At 37.8% G+C, this 22,062-nt stretch overlaps 1 protein-coding gene and 1 long non-coding RNA gene across 2 annotated transcripts in view; one reads left to right on the forward strand and one right to left on the reverse strand.

Moving 5' to 3' along the window:
* The window catches only part of LOC122997369, a 77,809-nt gene that overhangs the window by 24,282 nt on the left and 31,465 nt on the right, over positions 1 to 22,062 (reverse strand). Inside the window, exon 2 of the mRNA XM_044373455.1 lies at positions 4,288 to 4,392. Within this exon, the coding sequence (XP_044229390.1) occupies positions 4,288 to 4,392 (105 nt within the window). The remainder of the gene's footprint in view (positions 1 to 4,287; positions 4,393 to 22,062) is intronic.
* Positions 14,680 to 21,348, forward strand: LOC122997184. The gene is made up of 3 exons (XR_006407170.1): positions 14,680 to 14,900; positions 16,576 to 16,687; positions 19,349 to 21,348. It is a non-coding gene; the product is annotated as an uncharacterized LOC122997184 (long non-coding RNA).

Consider the following 22,062-nt stretch of genomic DNA (forward strand, 5'->3'; position numbering starts at 1 on the left):
AGAAGGTAATTCTCCTTTACTGATGCTGTTATAAGTGAAAATGTCAGCGGCTAATCCCATTAAATGAGCATTATCTGAGCTGATATAATGTACTGAAATTGCAGGTAATTGCGGTTCACTGGGGTGATGAAGTTAGTTGACATTGCTGATACCAAATGGACGACCCAGCTCAATCTGAGAGCAGTCTGTAAGCTATGTAACAAAAATACACAACATCGCAAAGTTTAAATGTTATAAAAGACACAAATAAATGTTTTATACTCGGTATTCAGTATGAAAATGATGCTTAATGTGCAGTAAACAGTCTTTATGATTCATGTTACTGGGTGGAAAGAAACTTGGTTTAAGAAAGTGAACTTTGATTGATTTCTGGAGGCAGATGTTACGCTGAAGATCATATTAAAAGTGAAATGAAGCAGTTTCATGAACATGCGTCATTCTGTCATTATTTCTGTATAAGATCTGCTGTATGTAAGCGTGAGAAAAACATACAAATGAAAAAGGAAAAGAGAAGATATGGAAGCTAAAAATATACCAGCAGGGAAGTGACATTTCTGCCAGAAGAGATGAAGATATTATACGAGAAGAGGGAAAGGAGGATGATATAAACTGGCAGATCAATTATTGAATTTATTTGTTGATTTAGTTTAGTTTAGTTTCATTCGATTTACATCAAATGCCACTTAACAAAGAACATCAGTGTTCATGAACAAAGTAGAGACTTAGAAAATGTACAAAAACAATGAGAACTTCAATCAAACATGTAGTTTCTGGTTCTTCCTGCAAGTTCTGGAGCTTCTTACGATGATCAAGGAGTCACTCATTAATCTACGATCATTTCTAAGAGCGTTTTGCGTTACGATGCTTTTGGGAAACACCTTTTAAGCCTAATAAAGTGTGTAAGATGGAATTTACCATCATCTTAGCCTTAATATACGTCTTGGACACGAGGTCAGGGTCAATTTCTCAAGAGGAGGAGAAGAAGAGCTTCTCCAGTCACAGTAATTAAACACTGTAGCAGTGTTTCACTTGTAGACTGTATATCAGGGTGGACATAGAGAGGTGTGACATCATTCATCGGTTTGGATCGAAGCTGGTCGGCGTCATGTTTTCCGTTTGGAGCCAGGACCTTTTAAATAAGGAGTTTCACGCTCTGGAAACTCGTCCTGCTACCTCGGACCAAAACGAACATTTGGGCTAACGTTAGCTGCTTTAGCTAAATTGTGCTAACAGGGCAGGTATCAAGTAACATTAAAACTTACTGAAATATTGTGACAATAGTTTGACTCGGTGGTGAGCCAGCTGTCAATCACAGCTGTCAATCAACACTCACATGGCAGACGTCAAAATGACCAACAGGACGCTTATTTAGAGATTGAGACCAAAATGACTTGTTGAAAAAAAAGACTGACTTCTTAGTATTTCTAGAGAGACGTTGACGCTTCCACATCGGCTTCAGCCTCAAGTTGTCATAGTTGCCGCTTGCTTTCACTACTCCAACATACACACAGAGAGCTGTAGATATGTGGACAGTTTATACTTAAACAGATAAGATTTGACATAAAACTGTCACTACGTGGTTAAAGTGTCAGATAGGAGGGCACAGTTCATCTCATATTGATGTAAACCTTTAATATAGCAGCACTTTCACCTCATACTCATTGTTTCCTGTCAGCAGAGCAAACTCTACCTGTCACCTCTCTACTACTTGTGGCTCTAACTGTTTAAACTATATATTCAATTAGAATAACATACAGCCTCTTTAAGCAGATAAACTGCATACGGTTGTTTTTCTCAGTCTGTCTCGTTGCATCCGTCACGCCGGCGAATCAAGCGCCGTGTGACGTCGCCTCTCAGCGAACGGCTTCCATTTCCAAAAGAAGATGGGAGCATGACTGACCGTGAACTGAAAGACGGGCAGCTTAGCGACAGTGCGTGTGTGTATGTGTGTGTGCGTGTGTGTGTGTGTGCAGCTGCGTTTCCTTCAAGAGTTACAGTCTTAAACAATATACCCTAAATGCTCCACATCCTCAAGTAAACCTAATAACTCTGACACACAGCTAACTGTGAAAAATATTATGCCTCTTTCATCGCTCGCAAGTGAACAAATGATAATTGCAGTAAATACATTCCTCCCAGCGCCTATAATTTTCTAAACACCCAAACAGCTGCAAGTTCTCAGTCGCCTTCCTCCACGTCCCAACATGGAGAAATAAACTGGTTTTAAATTAGACTGAAAACGACAAGACAAGAAGAAATATCACAGAAAAGTGACAAGTCCCTCCATTTTTTAAGTTATCACTTTGCATTATTGATAAACTGAGTGCTATTATGTAATCAGTGGCATATATACTATTGATTTTACCCTAGAATGACGCCCTAGATAACTGTCATCATTAATGGGTTGTTGTTTTTTTTTGCTTTATTGAAAGCATTGTAATGAAGATGCCCTAGTTGGGTTTTTTTAATCCTCATAACAATTAGCGCTCATAATTGATACAATTAGACTTCTTCAGTCAGTTATAAGATATACAAATTAATTACAGCTTTGTTGCAGCAAATAATAACAAAATATCGAGCGAGACATCGTACAAGATAGATTATTTCATGTTTTTTTTCATTTCATTAAGAAAAAGCTTCTCCTTCAAATAATAATGGGAGTAGTTGATATGGATAAAAACACTGCTGCAGTCTAATACAACAACCTTCAAATTATTATGTTCAGTTGTTGATTTATTTTGTGGTTATTTTGGAGGCTGTATTGGGTGATTGAATCAATGACCTGATTGATTATAATATTGCACAAATAACTTTTAAAGTGTGTAAAAATGTGTTGCAATCAAATATGTTAAACATGTTTGTAAAAAAAAAGGCAGCAAATGTCAACTTAAGGAATATTTAAGTTTAAATTAATTTCAGTCATTTCAATAAAAGTGGATCTTCGGTGGCCCTGAGGTGCAAAACAACATTTTACAAAAATGTTTTGATTGGGTAGAAGTTCTTTCTTCTCAATAGTGTCAATATACAAATTTTAAACCGAGTTTACAAGGATAGAAGAAGAGACTGAAAAATACTGGGATATTTGAACAAAGAGTATTAATATGATGTTATTGTCGATATGCTTTCAACATATCACAGTGTCAAAATGTCCCTTTGGACCCTAAACGCATGTTTTAAAAGTGGGATTTAAATGTGTTTTCTGAAGCGTTTTGCACAGGGCCTTCAGGGCCACCGTAGCGAACGTCAGGAACAATCTTGAGAACCTAAAAATGTATAGTACAATAAGGAAATCTTGAAAATTGTTTTAAATTAATGTGATACACAAATATACATTATATATTACATACATACATTATAAATCACTTCTTGTGATATGATGTTTTATTACAGTTTACAGTGTGTATCAGTGTGTGAGTGAACATGTGTTTATGTGCGCGTACATATGTATATGTATAATTACTTGTTTAGTTATTGTCTGAATTCTGTAGCTTCAAATAATAAAACTTTTGTGTGTGGTAAGGTGGTCGACACCATTTCGGTCAATGCTATAATCTTTTTTTTTTTCTTTTTTTTGCATTTGTTCATCAAGTTGAAGCTGTTTAAACACTTTAGTGTATTATTGTCTTCAGTTTTACATAAAATCATGTATAAGTATATACGTATGTTTGCAGAATGTGTATATGTACTGTGTCTGTTAATTAATTATTATTTTACTTCTTTCATAATTTGTTTGCCTTGTTTTTATAACTTAACTACCAAAATAAATAAATCAATAAATCAATGTTCCTAATATTTAGTCTAACTTAACTCATATATGTCAATAGGATAGACAAAATAAAAGAAGTCAACAGATTATGATATATGACATTATGCATGTGAAGTTATTGATATATCATTACAGAAAATCAATGGAAAATCAATTGAGAAACCCATAAAATAACCAATATTGCCCTAATCCAGTATCCACAATGATCACCCTAACATATTATGATGGTCTGGAAGAATCTGGTTCAACCATTTAATGAATGTATTCATAAAAAATCTGTTTTTCTGAGTGGGTGTTAACATATCAGTGATAAAAATCAATCAGCAGAAGTGCTACAATTCATGTGTTTGTGTGATTTTGTCGACCACAGTGTGTGTTGTGTTGTGTTGTGAAACAGAAACCGGAGCGGGGAGAGCTCTGAGGTGGAACAAATCCATGACCTTGGTCAGGAGGGTTTAAGGTGTTGTGTGTGGCAGGATAAAGCAGACCTCTGGGTGCCTCGTTAAGGAGCTCTGACTCACCTGCTTGTGGTGGTGGTCGTAGGAGTTGATGTGGTTGTCGTACTGTTGATGTCTCACGTACTGCTTATCGCACAGCTCGCAGTAGAAACTGGAGTCTCCTTCCTCCTGCACACACAGAGAGAGAGAGAGAGAGACAGATTGATAGAAAGGAAGAAAGAAAAAGAAGTTAAAGTCTCATTAAGTCATCTCACTTCTTGTATTGTGTGTCTTTGTGGTGAGTCATCGCACCAGTAACACGATATATAAGTCTTCCTTTTCAGATTATAATGAGTTTTAATGGGAAAAAAATACCCAGATTTGATTTGTTTTAACCCTGATCTTATGTTGATAAGTCTTTCTGCTGCATAAAGGAACTGATCAGCATAGTATCCAGCGGTCCTCAGGTAATAGAAAGTGAAGAGTTATTGTGAGAAACTATTGATTAGGTTCCAGAACTCACCTAATTAAGTTGAAAAAGAAAGAAAACAACGGGGGAAGTTGCTTCGCCAGTTGTATTTCTTTCGCAAATGTTCTCATATTTTTGTTTCAAATAAAACCAAGAACAGTGAGCTCTGAGGATTTTGAGCACCGACGGTTTGATTGACAGCTGTCTCAGTCAATTATATTCAGCCGAAGCTTCGTTCTCTTTGACTAAATCTGTATTTCTTGCCAAAACGTCTCTTCAGAAACAAACAGAAACAAACAGATTTTTTATCTCTGTATAAGTCTCTGTCATTGTTTTAAAGTGGAAGCAAGTAATTAAGTACATTTACTCAACTACTACTGTACTGAAGTACAACTTTCAGGTACTTGAACATTTCCACTTTATGCTTCTTTATACTCAAGTATTACATATCAGAAGGAAATATTGTAATATTGTAACAGCTGTTGCTAGATTTAACTTTACATTTTACACACAAATACATGATTAACCTGTGAAACATGATGCATTACTATAGATTAAAGATTAGATTAGATATATGGAGGTTGGAGTTATGTAAAGCTACAGTATGTATGCAGGGTTTCACGTTTAGGCACCATCTACTAGTAAAAGGTTTTTTTGGGGACATCTGAGATGAAAGCTGACAGTCGTGAAAGAAACGGTGTCCTAGATTTCACTGTGAGACGTCCACCGACGACCGATGTGGAGCTTCGGCGACCAAAAGAAAGCCTGAGGCGAAATTCTGACAATGTGACTGCTGCTACAACCCACGACGACAGAGAAACCAATCAGAATATGACAAGTAACAACACCGAGTCAACTGGGCGGCGTGACATTTGCGTAAATGCGGTTATGGAATAAAGTTCAGAGGGGAAAAAATACATTTGATCTCCTTAATATGTCGGTGGCGCACAAAAACAAAATGACATCAGAGCTGCAGGTGGATGACGCACTTCTGCTTTACGTCATAGCGCTACAATTCATCACACAGTCTGACAGCTTCACACTGATAATCTGACACAGATTGAGACCAAGACTCGTCTCACACAATGTGACATAAACAATAAACTTACACAATCATTGTCACACAGTTTAAATGCACTTTTAGAAGGATTCAGTTGTAAATTGTCCTGCAATAAAACTGAACAGAAGAGCCACAGAAATCCTCCTAAATAATAGTTTTTTTATCCTGAAGTTCAAGATAAAAGATTGTTATCTCGTGCACAATTTAACACTTTGAAACTGACTATTTTGCATAATTATTACTTTTATTTTTGATATTTTAAGTACATTTTTCTGATGATACTTATAACGTATAGAGCTGCAACGATTATTAATCGATCACTCGGCCGACAGAAAATTAATCAGAAGCTATTTTGATAATGGAATAATCGTTTTAGTCATTTTTTTAAGCAAAAATGCCAAATATTTGCAGGTTTCAGCTTCTCAGATGTGATGATTTGATGTTTTTTTGTCACACATGATAATTTTTTAGAGGTTTTGGACTGTTGATCAAACAAAACAAGACATATGAAGACATCACCTTTGACTATGGGAAATTATAACATGTATTCTTCACTATTTCTAACAAAAGAATGACTCGATAATAGAAAACAATCATTAGTTGCAGCCTTGCTTATGTATAAATGCATGTTCACACTGCGGTTTTTCTATTTTTACTTCAGTAAAGCAGCTGAATACTTCTCTCATCACTGATATTACTTTTCCACATGACAGCAGTGTTAATTTTTTGCTACATATCACCCATGAGAGAAAACTGGGAATATACCGCACCGTACCTTTCATGTTACGTTTGCATATTTATAAACTATGACTCTGTTCGTCATAAAAAAAACAAAATGTGTGTGGCCAGAGCCGGCGCAGGTCGTAAAATGTGTTTATGTGTTTATGGGGAACATATATTCATCATACTGGAGCTTTTCATTCGTTACCTGTCATATGGAGAGTGTGTGTGTGTGTGTGTGTGTGTGTGTGTGTGTGTGTGTATTTGTGTGTGTGTGCATGCTCATAGAGTTTGTCATGTGGAGTGATGCTGTCTCTATTGCTTCCGATGGCTAATGGGCCCTTCAATCACAGCTATTGATCAGCAATCTGAGTGTCTGAGTGAGCGCAAACACACACACACACACACACACACACACACACATACATATATCTGCAAAACCCACATACATCCATAGCTTTTAATACAGCAGTGGGTCTTAAGCTCACACAGACATTCACAGATTTTCACAGAACTTTTAGGCCTCTACACACACACACACACACACACACACACACAGATAGAGAGAGAGACAGACACACACACACACACACACACACCATCTCCATTAATGGAAGATTGATTTATCTTTAAAAGTAGGGAACATTCAATCTGTGACACGACCTTCAGTGGAGGTCTGGATGCTGTGTGAGTGTCTCTGCGTGTGTGTCACAGTTTGTATAAGTTGGAAATTTCCAACTTTTTTTGTCTCTAAAAAAAAAAAAAACGCAGTGGAAAAGCTTCCTGGGGAGGGAGGATGGGAGAGGACCAGAAAGACAAGAAAAGACAAACAGCCAGCGAGCCAGACTGAAAATGTGACAGAGGACAGATGGAGACAAACAGAAAGACAGTGACAAAAGCAGAAGGGGAAACACAGACAACCTTGTTTAATGCCCCCCCCCCCCCCAAACAGCCGCCATCCTCCGCCATTACCACCAGGGATCTCCTCCTCCTTCAGTCAGCATTAGCTCATCAGACAAGTGATCGCTGCAGCTACCGTAATTCCATTAAGTAACGAATTTATGCTACATTATTCTATTACAGAACGAAACATTACATTTGCATTATTTAATCAAAGACGGCATTGGTTTGCATTATGTCATTAAAGATGTCGTTGGGTTGCATTAGCCCGCTGAAGATGGGTTTGGATGTCCATTAAACATGGCTTGCTGGATAGCTTGGAAATTGCTCCTCAGTAAAGTCAAATTAAAACACATTACAGTTTAGAAGCTTTTGGTACACTGTGTCGCAACCAAATAAAGGATGTATTGTCTTGTTGCCATGTGAACATCTCATAGCTTTATAGCTTTTTGTTTTGTTTTGTTGTTTTTTTTTTTTTGCACTGCAGCTGAGGGAGAGTTTTGTTGAAGAGTTAAGGAAATAGCCCAACCCATAGTGGGAATGAATTTTTCAAAACCCACAGGATAAACTCTCAGATGAATAGTGGTCAGGCAAAAAAAAAAAACAACAAAAAAAAAACAGACTATATCTTGCAAGCTCAGTTTTTTAAAACTAGATTTTAGCCTGAAAAATATGCTGAGAGGCAACTGAAGCAGATCAACCTGCTCAAACACATTAACAAACTATTCATGAGAGTTTTGATTTTTTTTCTTTCTTCAAACTCCTGAACCTTGACGTTAAGATTATATTATGGATGATTCTGGCAAAAAAAAAAAAAACATGTATTTTGTATGTAATCAACAATAACAGATTTATTTAGTATAAACGCAATCATTCACCGGATGCATCTTCTGAAATTTGAGTATTTCCTGCTTTTCTCCTTTTTTTTTTATTGTCATCAAATGGAAATCTTCGGGCTTTGGATTGCTGGTTGGACGGAGTGAGTAATCTGGAGACGGCTCAGAGAAGCTGTGATGAGCATTTTTCACAATTTTGTGACATTTGTGCTGCTGGAGCTGCAACGATTTTTTACACAAACATAAAATACATCAATAGTACTCACACAAAGATATAACATAACTTACATCACAAACACAAATAACAGACATACCACATATACACATATATACACATATATATACACACATACATGTCAAGTACTAGGGGCAACATTTAGTTCATGAATCAATTAGCTGATCAATAGAAAATTGATCGCCAAGTATTTTGACAGTCGAATAAACGTTTTAGTATTTTTCTTTGAGCAAAAATGCTGAATGTTTCCAGCTTATCAAATGTGATATTACATGATAATAAACTGAATATCTTTGGGGTTTTTAGACAGTTGGACGGACAAAACAAAGACATTTGAAGACAATTAACCAATTAATGGAGAACATATAGATCAATAGCAGCTCTGTTATACATTAAAACATAGAAGAAATGTCTCTATTCTCCAGAACAAAGTTATCAATATCATGAGTTGATGCTCTGAAGAAGCTTTATACCAAAAACATGTCAGCAGATTTATCAGCCTGTTGACTGTGAATAAACACATGAGGCCATTCATTTACTGTTCTCTTATTACGGAGCGCCGTTTCCTCTTATGAAATAATTGGTGAGAACTTTGACGATGTCATTAGATCAGCTTTCATATATTTTTAGCTTGAAAATCAGAAAGATGTGTCAGTAAGAAGAGAACGATTCATCTCATCGTCTCTCATCTGATCAAAACAAACCTTTTTTAGCCTCGCTAGACTAGAAGAAGGTGAGCTGTCTATTGAAACGCTTCAATCTGGTTTAATTGTAACAAAACTCGCACGTTTCTCAGAGCTTTAATAAAATCATTTTTTGGCTGTTTTGGTAGAAGAAATCCATAACAAATTTTCACAGAGACACATCCCTGACATACCATCGGCTTATAAAATGCTAATGTGTTAGGAAACAGTTACACATCCAGCTGACACACAGCAACATGAGAACCCCAAATTATGTTTCTGATTAATTTAATTATTCACTCTCCTTTGAGTTCTGGTTTGATCTCATCTAAAAAAAAAAAAACCCAAAAAAACAACAAAACCAAACAAACATCTGACTCTTTAGAAGCTCGATGTTCCACTTTCCTCACCAGTGGCTTGTTTATGTCGTGTCTGTCGTTTGATGCTAGACAGTTAGCGTGAGCGCTCTGGCTTGTCTGATTTTTTTGTTTACTGGAAACGGCTGCTGCAGTCTTTGTTCAAGCGGGAAACCAAAACAGCGAACCAAAAGAGGCTAAAACCTGCTCGGAGCTGCAGAGTCGGGGTGCTGACTGTTAACACCCAATTAGATGCATTTTGACTTTTTTACTTGAGGAAGAAGACAAAAAAAAAAAAAAAAAAGGGAGGGAGGAAAAAAAAAAGCATCAAATAATCTACATCTTAGGATGCCTCGCTCGAGTCAATATCTCGAAATGTATTACTTTTGCTGAAACAAAGCTGTCGGCTGTAACTAATTTGATTTTCGATGTCTTCTAACTGGCTTGATAAGTCTGAAGTGTGAAGACGTGTGAAGTGAATCTCTCTCTCTCTCTCTCTCTCTCTCTCTTTCTCTCTGCAGCTTTCTTTCCAGCCTCGCTTGCTCGCAGAGCAGCTCCTGTAAATGACTCTCTTACTGACAGATCTCTTCTCCTCTGCCTCCCTCAGGGTTATGTTCTTTCTCCAAGCTTGTAGTTTCTTAACACTAATGACTAACCACAGCCAGTATGTAGATAGACATTTTTATCAAGTTTTTTTTTGGGGGGGGGGTCAAGTTAGGTCATTTTTTAAAATATTTTTGCAGTAGAAACAGCCTTTATGTTGATCGTTTGGAGCCCCTGCGATGAGGCGGATTCATCAGTTGCTTTAAAAACTAAGGACAAGGTCTCAACCTGCTTTGAGAACCTACTGTGATAAAAGGCGAGAAAATTGAATTGGTGGGCAAAATATCTGAGGAAAAAAAAAACACAACAAATCTGTTGGAAGATGCAACAGCAGTTTGTGTCTTCTGCAGGAAATGATCAAATTAAACGTCGTTTCACTGGAGTTTCATTAAATACTTTTTGAAACCTTTTGAATCGTAGCTTGGCTCCGCAGCCTTTAGCAATAAGAACAGATTAGTGAGCTCGGTGAAAAGTAGCCAGGAAGGTTACAGGCGTGCAAGCGGGGGGAAAAAAACAACTGACTCAACCCTGAGAAACATATGGCGAGGAAAGCTGATGCCGCTCCTGCTTTGTCCCGGTCAGCCCCACCGAGGGCGGTGTGTGAGCCCTCTGGGTAACATCTCAGAGTGCCAAAAAATTCAAGAGTAAAAGAATAAGGGATTACTTTATCCCCACTGCACTTTAACTGCTTAATTTGCAGACAAGATGATGCTGCTTTCAATCTGTGCAAGGGCGTCATATTTTCCATTGATAATCAACATTTTATAGGACTATATGAAGCTTTTTTTGGTCTGTGTATGTCATGCCGCAGTGTGTTTTATTGTGCGGTTTATTCAGTTTTATTATTGTATGTTTTTCATCATAAATCCTGTTGAGAAACAAACAAAAAAAAAAAAAAAACCCTTCTGGGACAATAAAGGTTTAAATTAAAAGGGAAACGAAGTGAAATGAAATGAGAGAGAGAGAGAGAGAGAGAGAGAGAGAGTGTGTGTGTGTGTTTGGTGGCCAACACCCTCCATACAATCAGAATGAGTGCATTCATCTAATTGAAAGGAAAAGAAAACAAGTAGTTGACCAAATGCAGCACTCAGCCTACATATAAGGAATATATTATATTATGTTATATTATATTATATTATATTATATTATATTATATTATATTATATTATATTATATTATATTATATTATATTAGTGGGCTGTTCTGGTCTTCTAGAGGCAAACAGGAGTTTATTAATTCGTTGTGAAGACATCCAGGCTTCCATATTAGCAGCAAACAAAGCAACAAACCAACTGTGATGTTGAGAAACTCTCACAGACTCGACGGTGTAACAAACAGTACAGTAGCTTTCTGTGCTTACAGTAGATGTAAAAATCACTCCCTTCATTTTCTGTGTGGGGGTTGAATTGATGAGCACTTTGCAGGGTCTGTTAATTGGGCGAATAAGTTGCCTCTTGTTCGTTTATTAGAAATTGGATGTGGGTCAAGATCATAGGGGGGCCCCCTTTTCTGCTTACAGTTGAACAGTTGTTGTGTTTTTTTTAAAAGGGAGGCAAGAAGATTTACAAAGGAAGAAAGTAACGGAGCAACTGCATCACTAATGTACAGGAAAATGTTTGGTAATTAATTCATTTTAGAATATATTTTAGAAAGGAAAGCCTTGTTTGAAAGGGATGCACTTCCAGTTTTTTTATGGCATCTTGATCTTGTTCCTATAGACTAACGCTGCAACTAACCATTACTTTCATTATCGATTAATCTGCCGATTATTTTCCATACTAATCGATTAGTTGCGCTTTGTTTTGGTAATGTTAGAAAACAATGAGGAATGCCTGTTATAATTTCCCAGTCAAAGGTCAAAGGTGACGTCTTCATATGTTCAAAACCCAAATAAAACCAGATTACTGTCATGTTTGACGACAAAAAGCACTAAATCATCACATCTGAGAAGCTGAAAGCGACAAATATTTGGCATTTTTGCTTAAAAAAATACTAAAATAGTTGAACTATTCAATTAATTGGCTAATTGTTGCAGCTCTACTATAGACTCCACAGTATAAACCTGGTATTTGAGTGTCTGTATCCACGGTTACCTTGATGACCAAACATATAAAAAGGATTCCAGATTTATTATTTCAAGTATGTGATTCATTAGAGATGTATTCAAACTATTTTCCCATTAATTATAGCTGAAAATAAGCTACAATTCTTGTGATAGTTAAAAAAAAAAAGGTCATTAGGTCATTACTAACAAGACAAACTAAATCACTGTGTGAACAAGCACAGCAAAAGAAAACCAAACAACTTTATTTCTGCATTTATTCAGCAGTTTAGCATGAAATTCTCACGTTCTCTGTATCACTATAGTTTAGCTGAGTTTACTTCCACTATCCTCCTTTTTCACGTCAGCTGATGGTGAAAGAAACTACAAGGGGGCGAGTTTGGCCGCTTTTCATGTGTTTGTCTCTCGGGAGCGTATTGCTGCTCACTCAGCTGTTGGAGTTGCTGCATTTTCGGTTAGCCAAAACAACTTCCCAGTTTGTACACGCAGGGGACCTTATGGATTACTTCACATTTTTTTTTTTGAGCGTGTTGTCAGAGTCGAATCACACTGGTAGAGCTCGAGTTCTGCACTGAGGGACTGCAGCAAAAAGAGCGGCAGAGGCTGCACTAGCTGGGACTATAAAGGCCGAGCTGACTGCATGCGTCTGTGCTGCAGTGAAGCTTTCTCTGGACTCTGGACTGTTTTTGTTGTTGGATTCTGATGCTGACAGCAGCTCTAAAGGAGTGTCTGTGACAGCAGGGGGGGGGGGTTGAAATGTTCCTAAAAGGTGAACTGAAAGAAAATGCAATATAGATAGAAGTAAGAGAGCTTTTATTGGCTTTAAATAACTGTTTCTGTGAGCTGACCGAGCATTAACTTGATGATTTGCAGGCGTCAAGGTTAAAAAGTCAAATTTGATTGCAAAGGTTGAATAAATCCACAGTATTTCAACAACCATTTATCACTGTAAAGCAGGTTCTAACTACACATTGAAATATAATCTAAATTATGTGACCTGAATGTTTAAACATTGTTAGTTTAATCCAGTCTTCACCAAAACACAGAGACGTCTTTTGACTTGCAAATCACAGTACGCCACATATACTACAGTACATGTGTCCTATTGTACTTGCTAATAGTAGCCACATAGCAGAGCTAATATGGGACAATTCACTGTTTCACCTGCTTTTTCCCATCCACACTAAAGGTAGCCATTATTTGGTTGTTTTATCATATATATTATCATGTAAAACAGTGATTTTTATAATTATTATTTGTATATTTGACAGGTAGCAGAAACCTTGTCTGACTGCTGAAAGTATTTCTGCCAAACAGCCAAGTTTGCCTTTAATACCTTGTTCTCATCATATTCTACAGACTTTAAGGAAAAGCAGCCGAGTGAGAAAAACTACTTACATCAGCTTTCTAGTTGGAATAACAGCACAAGTAGGAGATAAGGAGAATTTCGGATTTGATAGAAACTTGTATGTCTCACTTGGCACAAGAGGAAGAACTACAGTAGTGTCACCATCACTGGCAATGTAAATAAAATTCAATATATATTCAATAGCTATATATGTGTGTGTGTGTGTGTGTGTGTGTGTGTGTGTGTGTGTGTGTGTGTGTGTATGTACATTGCAAAGAAGAAGCAGGAGCTCTTTGATGGTTATGCAGCGCTGACTTTTCCTTAACCTGACATTTTGGTAACAGCATCCTTTAGAGCTTAAAAGACAAAACTAAATCACATCATATGTATTTGAAGCTGGAAGTTCAACCTAAAGTAACCTGTTCAGTATATATGTGGGGTTGAAGGATACAAGATCCTGTGTTTGCTATATAATGTATAAAATTCTGTAAGATTTTATGCATTTATGCACTTTTTAAACTGACTTATCTGCACATCTTGGTAACTTCATATATATATATATATATATGATGTGATGTGAGCTGACTAACTTACACAGTTTGTTTATATCTGGTTTACCTTGTTAATGGCCCACTAAAAAAAATGTAACTGGGCAAAATAGCTACTTCAGTCTAGTCTACAAAAACACAAAGCCTGAGCACAGAGTCCACTCGCTGGAGGTTTACAGGCACATCATGTGGACGACATTGACAGATGATGTTTTCTCAGATTTCTAGACATTTAGGCGTCTAAGTCAATAGTGAAACCTCAAGCTCAAGCTCAAGCTACAGTACAAGCAATCAAGCGATGGGAACCGCCATCTTGGAATGATATATGAAGGCTCCCATCATGTTCTTCCCATCCTGTCAACATGGCGTGAGTGCAGTATATGGATCTGACATGCACAACGTAAGAGTACATGTTGGCCCAGTGGGACAAGATCTCTGAAGAGTAGAGAAGCAGTTTCAGCCGGTATACTATACAGGTTCCAGCACAAAGAAGACATCCATATTTAAGCATGATGACAATGACTAAAAGATGTAAAAACCTGCACAGCTGGTGTCAAGAAATGAAACCATTCGTGTAATTTTCATGACAACAGAAAATCGCACTCCGACGACCGGCTTATTCATGTTTTTTGATCTATTACGTAATTTGTCCCACAATGAGCCGATGTCCATCATCACAGATGTCAGAAATAACACCGGTTAAAAGATGTATGAAAAAGAAGTCAAGAGTCAGAGAGCAGAGCGAGCGCGTTTTACTTGATTTTAATCCACATGACTGTGAGACACCACGCTGGATGCCAAGTCTCAAACACTGGGGAAGATGTTGCGTGTAGATGTGTGCTGGAGCCTAAAGACCTGAGAGATCAAACATATGGCGGTGCGTCTGGCTTTATATCTGTAATGCAGGATGTTTTGCATATTTTACAAGTTGTGTTGTGTAAAGAGGGTGAGGATGAGTAACAGCGTTTTATATAATCCAGATGATGTATTTTGAGTTTAATTCGTCGCCAAGGGGCTCGAACGTCGCAACATTAAGGACGAACAGCCAAATATGCTAAAGCTGCTTTTGCAAATCAATTATTTCCCCTTGATGAGTCAAACTTTGCAGCCTTTTCGTTCTGTTTTCCTGCAATGTTTTGGATGTTTGTTGGTCCTCTGGTTCAATCCGGTGTTTCGTCCCTTCAGTGTCTGGTTAATTGGCGCACGTTAACCTTATTATCCTGATGGGACATTACCTAATTTAGAACTTTGATTGACCTCTGTCAGGAACCAGGTAATTGCTACAGCATCAACAGGTCTCTGGTGTAACTGTGTCCTGTAATGAACAACAATTTCCCCCTAAGCAATATCCTGGTTATCTGCAGGTGGAAAGACTTCCAGACATCACGGTTAAAAATAGTCTCAGTTTGTTGGAAAAGCGACATTTTTTTAAAGATGTGACTACATACAACCGTTGTTTCAATTCATATATTTTAAGGTGGATTATGTCATAATTAGATATTGAAATATGGTCATTTAAATGCTGTTGAAACAACCATCTGCAGCTTGATATATTGTGATATTTGTTAGAGTCGATCAAGTAAATAATTCTGCGTATAGACCCAGTTTCACCGGGTAATCCATCAACGGCCGTGAGATCAGCTTTACTTATTTATTGGTGATTATTTAAATTACACTTTTACAAATTGGAGGTTGAAGAGCACATTTTCGGTTTGATGAATAATTCTGACAAATGGCTTCAAGTTACTTAAAGTTAATCAGCCCTGTTAACTGTATTTTTCAAGAGTCCCAGTAGTGCCGAGTTGTACAAACCAGCATCTTCTGTGTTATTGGATTGTCTGGATTTGTTTGTGAGCTGACTGGATCCTTTTTTTTTTTTTTAACTCAACCGCCATCTAATTATCCCTTTAAGAGCTTATTATTGTTATATTTCTCCAAAACTCTGGCCCAATGAGGCTCATTACCTGCAGCGGCTAACTGATTGTGAGCAGGTCTCGATGACTCAGGAATCGTCTAGACTAACTTCTCTCAGACTTGCTGTTAGCGCTAAAAATGTTTTCTTAAATAGTCTTAATCGCTTAGAACTGGTGCTTAAAATGTGTTGTCCGACCACAAATCAGTTGTACCAAACAGCTTCACTCAAAGGTGAAGTGGAAAGCCGAGCGTCACAGAGGGAAGGGGGACGACATCGTTTAAATACGGAGGTGATGGCGGTCATGGTGCTGCACTCGTTTGTTCACATGAAAAGTGTCATAAATTGTTGCATCAGGAATGCAAAAGGAGAGCTAGAGAGAGAAGTTAAACCCCCTGACTCCTTTTTTTTCACCCTTGCAGAACTGGCCAGTCACTGTGTGAAGTGTAAATGTCGGCTTGTCTGTTTGGGAAAGTTATAGACAGAAAATGTCGGAAAGGTGCAGGGGGGGTTGGGAGGGGGTTTAATGGGCATGTCTGAAGGAGAATACAGTCACCTTTAGTCCAAAAACTCAGGAGTCCTAAAGTTAGGACTGATACGCCTCTCATTTTTATGAGTTTCTTCCTACTCTGCCTTTTAGGAGCTACTTTCAGCCTCAGGATGTTTTGCGAATATGGATCCAACAAACCAGGATCTTCTTGGAGTTGAGGTGATAGCGTCTTCATCACTAATGCTGGTTGCTGTGTCAGATAGTAAGTGAATGAGTGTTTTTATACGACCTCCTGAGTTTTTAGTAAGTGTTTATCTTGTCATTAACTCTGTGACTTGAATGTAACACTAATACATGAGAGGCACAAACCGAGGTTACTTTTACAACAGCTTGTACGTTAGCAGCTTCTCACTTGACTTTTGCTAATCTGCCAGGCACTTACAGTCCAGACAGTAAGTAAGGACTATATCTCCCACACAGATCTCTTTCTTTATTAGTGTAAACCTACTCAAATTAAAGTTGAGACTTGGCATTTTAATGTAATATCCATTATTTTATTTCAAAACCAAATGTGCTGACTCAGAGACCGGAACAACAAAAGATGGTAACAGTCCAAATACTTACTGTCTGGACTGTATATTTCACTTCTTGCACCTGCAAGTCTTGTGTCTCTTGTATCAGATGGAACGTAAAACTTGAGAGCCAAAGCGTTTATTCTCAAAGGCTTCTTCTTGATCTACTGTTGCTTGGATTGTACCTCATTTGTAAGTTGCTAAAAGAGTCTGCCAATTGAATAAATGTAAAAATGTACTTTACCAGTGTAAAAGTCATGCTTTGACTCAGCACACTGTTGAGCCAGCCCGCCCTCACAAGAAAAACGACAGTATAGGTCTAAAATTCAAGCTGGCAAAAACAACCTATAGTTACGTTTACGCCATCTTGTCGCCGTAGTAATTATGATGACGTCGTTATGAGGTGACTTGATGATTTTGCCTCATTAAGAGGAGGCGGGTTGGGCAAAAAGTGGACCTTGCTGCAGGAGACAGCTGTTCACTTCCTGTTTCCAACTGCAAGTCTGGACATTTTTTTTTAAGAAACCATAATGTTGTGGTGTTTACTGTTGCCATGACGACGAAGGTTCCATGTTTCAAGTGATCTGACCCACCTAACCAAGTGGTTTTTTTGTGCCTAAACCTAACCAGACCTCAACCACAGCCTTATCAGTTTGTAACAGTTTTGTTATTGTGGTCTTATGGGTCGTTCTGGAGTTCATTACTACAGCTGCTAAATGGCGTAACTATAGTTTGTTAGTTGCCGGCTGTTTTTTTTGACTCATCCTGTCGTTTAATTATGAGGATGTGCTGAAGCAGTTCAGAGATGCTCTAAATCTTATTTATTTACCATCAGATAGCAAATGAGCAACAGCAGTGTTCAGTTTTTTTTTCAGCCTCATGTTTTAATTTGGTGAATTTGCTTGTGAGATTTCTTGCAGAGATTTCTTGCAGAAACATCCTTTTCTCTTTGGTTGGTCAGCTGTGCAGCAGCCAGTGAATTTACAAATTTCTCGCAGCCAATTTGATCTCATGCCTGCCAAAAATTATTTTTTTGGATCACAAAAGTCGGATCGAACACAGGTGGGCTACCTTCCAGAGCGGCTAGTAGACCTGACAGACTTCAAAGCCAAAGTCAAAATGAGCACACACACACACATATACACACACACACACACACACACACATACACACACACATACACACACACTGATGTATGTGCACAGCCTACCACCCACACACACACACACACACACACACACTCACTCACTCACACACACAGAAACTCTCTCTGTGTCTTGATAGCGAATATTTCATGGCTCATTTGTCTGAGTGAACAACAGAAACCAGAGATACAGAGAGATAAAAACTAATGATAGAGACAGGAAGAGGGAGGATGAATAATAGAAAGAAAAGATGAGAGGGAGTGCGAATAATAAAAAAGAGAAGATGAGACAGTGGAGGGAGAATGGGTGTTGAAGTAATGATGCAGGAATAACATACTCCTTATTGTCTCTGCGTCTTCCTCTTTGTCTCCTATCTTTGTCTTGTCTTTCTGCCTCTTCTTTTTCGCCTCCTCTCCACATCTCTCCGTCTCTCTCTTGTCTATCTATCTCTCATCTTTCAAGTCATTTCATCATCAGCCACGCTGCGGAGACAAGACCGAGTCAAAAAATCACTCCGAGACTCTGAAACCCGAAACCGCAAAGGACCTCTTTGTGGCTCACATCTGATCTTCTCAACTATCTTAAAAACCCAGAGTCTGATTCTTAACTGCAGGACTTTTACTATTAACATGCGACTCATATCCAGGTAGACTGGAATTACCACCACGTTCCTGTAATCTGTTACACCTGCCATTTAATAATGAATGTTAATATATCACTGCAAAATGCACATAGGTGCCCCCCCTCCCCAAACCCCCCTCCCGCCAGGCACCTTTCTCTCACAGCTGATTTAAAATGGCTGCGATTCAAACGTCGACTCGCCATCTCCAGGGAGGTCCTTAGGCTGCACGTTACGTTTCATTAACTTTAAAACAAGTCTTAATTAACACCCCACAGGTATCAGCTGCTTCTCTTTATCAGAAAGCTTCTATTTAAATAGTGTGTGTGTGTGTGTGTGTGTGTGTGTGTGTGTGTGTTTTACACCAGTCTGAATTATTTGATCGCAACCAAAAAAAAAAAAAAAATGCAAAAGAATAAGAAAATGTGGCGGAACGAGCGAGGTTCATTTGAAAAGGAAATGAGGAACAAGTTGCTTTGATAGGAATGTGACATCCCTGAATCATGGCTCCTTTCTTCTCTGTCTGACCATCCCCTTTCCTCCTCCTCCTTCCTCCTCCTCCTCCTCCTCCTCCTCCTCCTCCTCAGCTCACTCATTATGTGCTGTTTTAATTAGCCCGTCTGATATGGCAACCGGACTTCAGAGAGACAGCAAGAGAGAGGAAGAAGATAGAGAGATAGAGAGACAGCGAAAGGAAAGGAGGGGAAGAAAAAATAGAGAGATAAAGGAAGAAGTGAAGAGGGGTTTTTGAAGTCTACAGTGTACTTTGTGGGTTAATTACACAAGCTTTCCCTCCTACTTCTCTCTTTCACTTTTTTTTTTTTCTTTTGTGAAAGAAAGGAGATGTGATGTGAAGACAGAGGGGAGTTGGACTGGAATTTTTTTTTTTTTGCAATGAAATAAATAACCTAAGCAGATGAATAATGATGTTATATGGCATACTGTCTGTTGTAATAGTCTGAAATAACCATCATTTACATGAAAATTTCATTAAATTTGTACTTATGTTGCTTACTTTATCATTTTTCGACTTATGTTAATTACTTTATTCAAGTTAGTAAAGTGACCGAGAAGCTTAATATTCTGTAGATTCAAGTTTAATTTAGTATCCGGCGTCGTTTCAGCGGTTTCGCCAAACTAACGAGAATATAAATGTACTTTTTGTGTCAGAAATTAGAGCTGAAACAATCAGAAGGTTAATCAGTCAATTGAAAGTTAAAGTTTTGGTGATTTTAAGTCATTTTGCAAGCAAAATACCAAACATTCTCTGAATTTTGGTCATTTTCTATGTCAGTAAAGTGAATATTTTGGTGGTTTTTGACTGTCAATCAGGTAAAATAAAAGTAAAAGTCAACTTTCACTCTGAGAAACGTGTTTTATTGGCCAAATGATTAATCAAGAGAATAATCTACAGATTAGTTGATAATAAAACTGATCGTTAGCTGCAGCCTTAATAAAAACAGTCAGTTTTTTTTAATCATGTAAATTTGCTGCTGTTGATTTTGTTCAGTGAATATTTGCATCAACCCTCAGAGACCGTATTGGTTAAACTCCATTGTGTATGTGTTGTCGTGTCTCAGCGTGCTGATAACAGCCAGACTGCTAAATTGTGTTCAATGCCAGCTGCTTTTTAATGGTGATTTCTGTTCTCAGTGTGAACTCTTTTTATATATAGAAGGCACGATCATCCATCCATGTCATGAAGCTCAAATAATGAAAACAAAAGCAACACTTGGTCATTTTGATGCTCGGTTACTCGCGTCTGGATAATATGTTTATATTTCAACTCTTTTTTTTTTTTTTCGCTGATGCACGTGTCAAGAATCGAACATTATAAAAATTCACTGCCAATTGTGTTTTTAACAACGATGGTGAATATGAGGAGTCTGCTGTTTGCTTGACCATTTATTTTATGATTTCCCAGCTTTCTACCCTCTAGCTGTGCTTCTTTTCCCCGTAGTCGTCCCCAGAGCACCTAAAAGGAATTGATCCCTTCTCACTTGTGAACAGTACATCACTGGTTCCCAACATTTTTTGGCTCGTGACTCTTATTTTACTTTGCCGGCGAAGTCTGGCTCATTTTCAGTTGATCGATAAGCATCGCTCCTGTCGGATAAACTAATAAAATAATAAACCAAACTTAAAGTGAAGCTTATTGTCTCATATATAAGAGCTTCAAGCACTTTCAACAAATGAGTTAAGGTCCACTTTTCATGTTGTTTAATTGAAATAGATTTTAGAGGCCTGAAGAGATAAAAAGCAGTCAGTCTTTCACAATAAAACGCTGAGAGACACTAAAAACATTAGAGAAAAAAGATAGAAATATATTTTGTGTAGCAGATTTTTTTTCCTTATTGTATTTCCAATCGTGTTGATTATTTCGAGATTCCTTTTATTTATCTGATGATGTTTGTCGTTAGGTTGGAAAAGGGGTAACTACTAGTATAATAAGGGCAAACCACAGTCTTACTCCTGAACTACTTAACGAGATGCAGCCGTTTTAACGTTATCAGTTACTTGACTTGTGTGTTTTCTCTCTTTACTTTGTATATTTTTTATTGTTATTTTGTTGTTTGTCTGCTGACTGCGAAGCAAATATCTTGTATGTGTGTGAACCTGCTCGGCAATAAAACAAATTCTGATTTTGATTCTATGATCAGTTAGTTATTTTTAATTAGTTAAGTAGTTAAAATAAGTTGAAATAACTGGAATAACTGTTGTTCTTGGTAATTAACATGTCAACTAATGTAAAGATTATGATGTGCTCTTTTATGGTAAGTCATCTCTCCTGTCATAGTAGAATTTTTATGAATCGGCTTGACTGATAAAACTCCGATCTATTCAACATTCCCTTTTATCCTCACGTCACATTATTAACAATAAAACGTTTGACAGCACCCCTCCTTTTTGAGCGTACCGGCCCTTTAAAAAAAATCCCACCAAAATCTGCGACAGCGAGATGAAAATGAGACGGGCATATTGACATTAATATTGCATCACTTTCAAGAGTGTTTGCCATGTTGTTTGAACACGACCCACATTCAAGCCAAACAGTCTAATCTTATGAATAAACATTGTTCAAATTAGACAACATGCACGCACACGCACAAACACGCAGACACACTGTACATTCGTCCTGAGTGTTTACAGAAAAAAAGTCTTCATCGCTAAGGCTGCAGGACTCATCTCTCACGGTTATGGCGGTTACTTCATGTACGACTGAGGCTTTATTGCTTCTGCGGATGAAAGAAGGAGGCAATTGCGTTTGTGTTTTTCAATGGAGAGAAAAGGCTGAGCATCA

The sequence above is a fragment of the Thunnus albacares genome, chromosome 14 (genome assembly GCF_914725855.1).
Source record: "Thunnus albacares chromosome 14, fThuAlb1.1, whole genome shotgun sequence".
Classification (NCBI taxonomy): Eukaryota; Metazoa; Chordata; class Actinopteri; order Scombriformes; family Scombridae; genus Thunnus; species Thunnus albacares.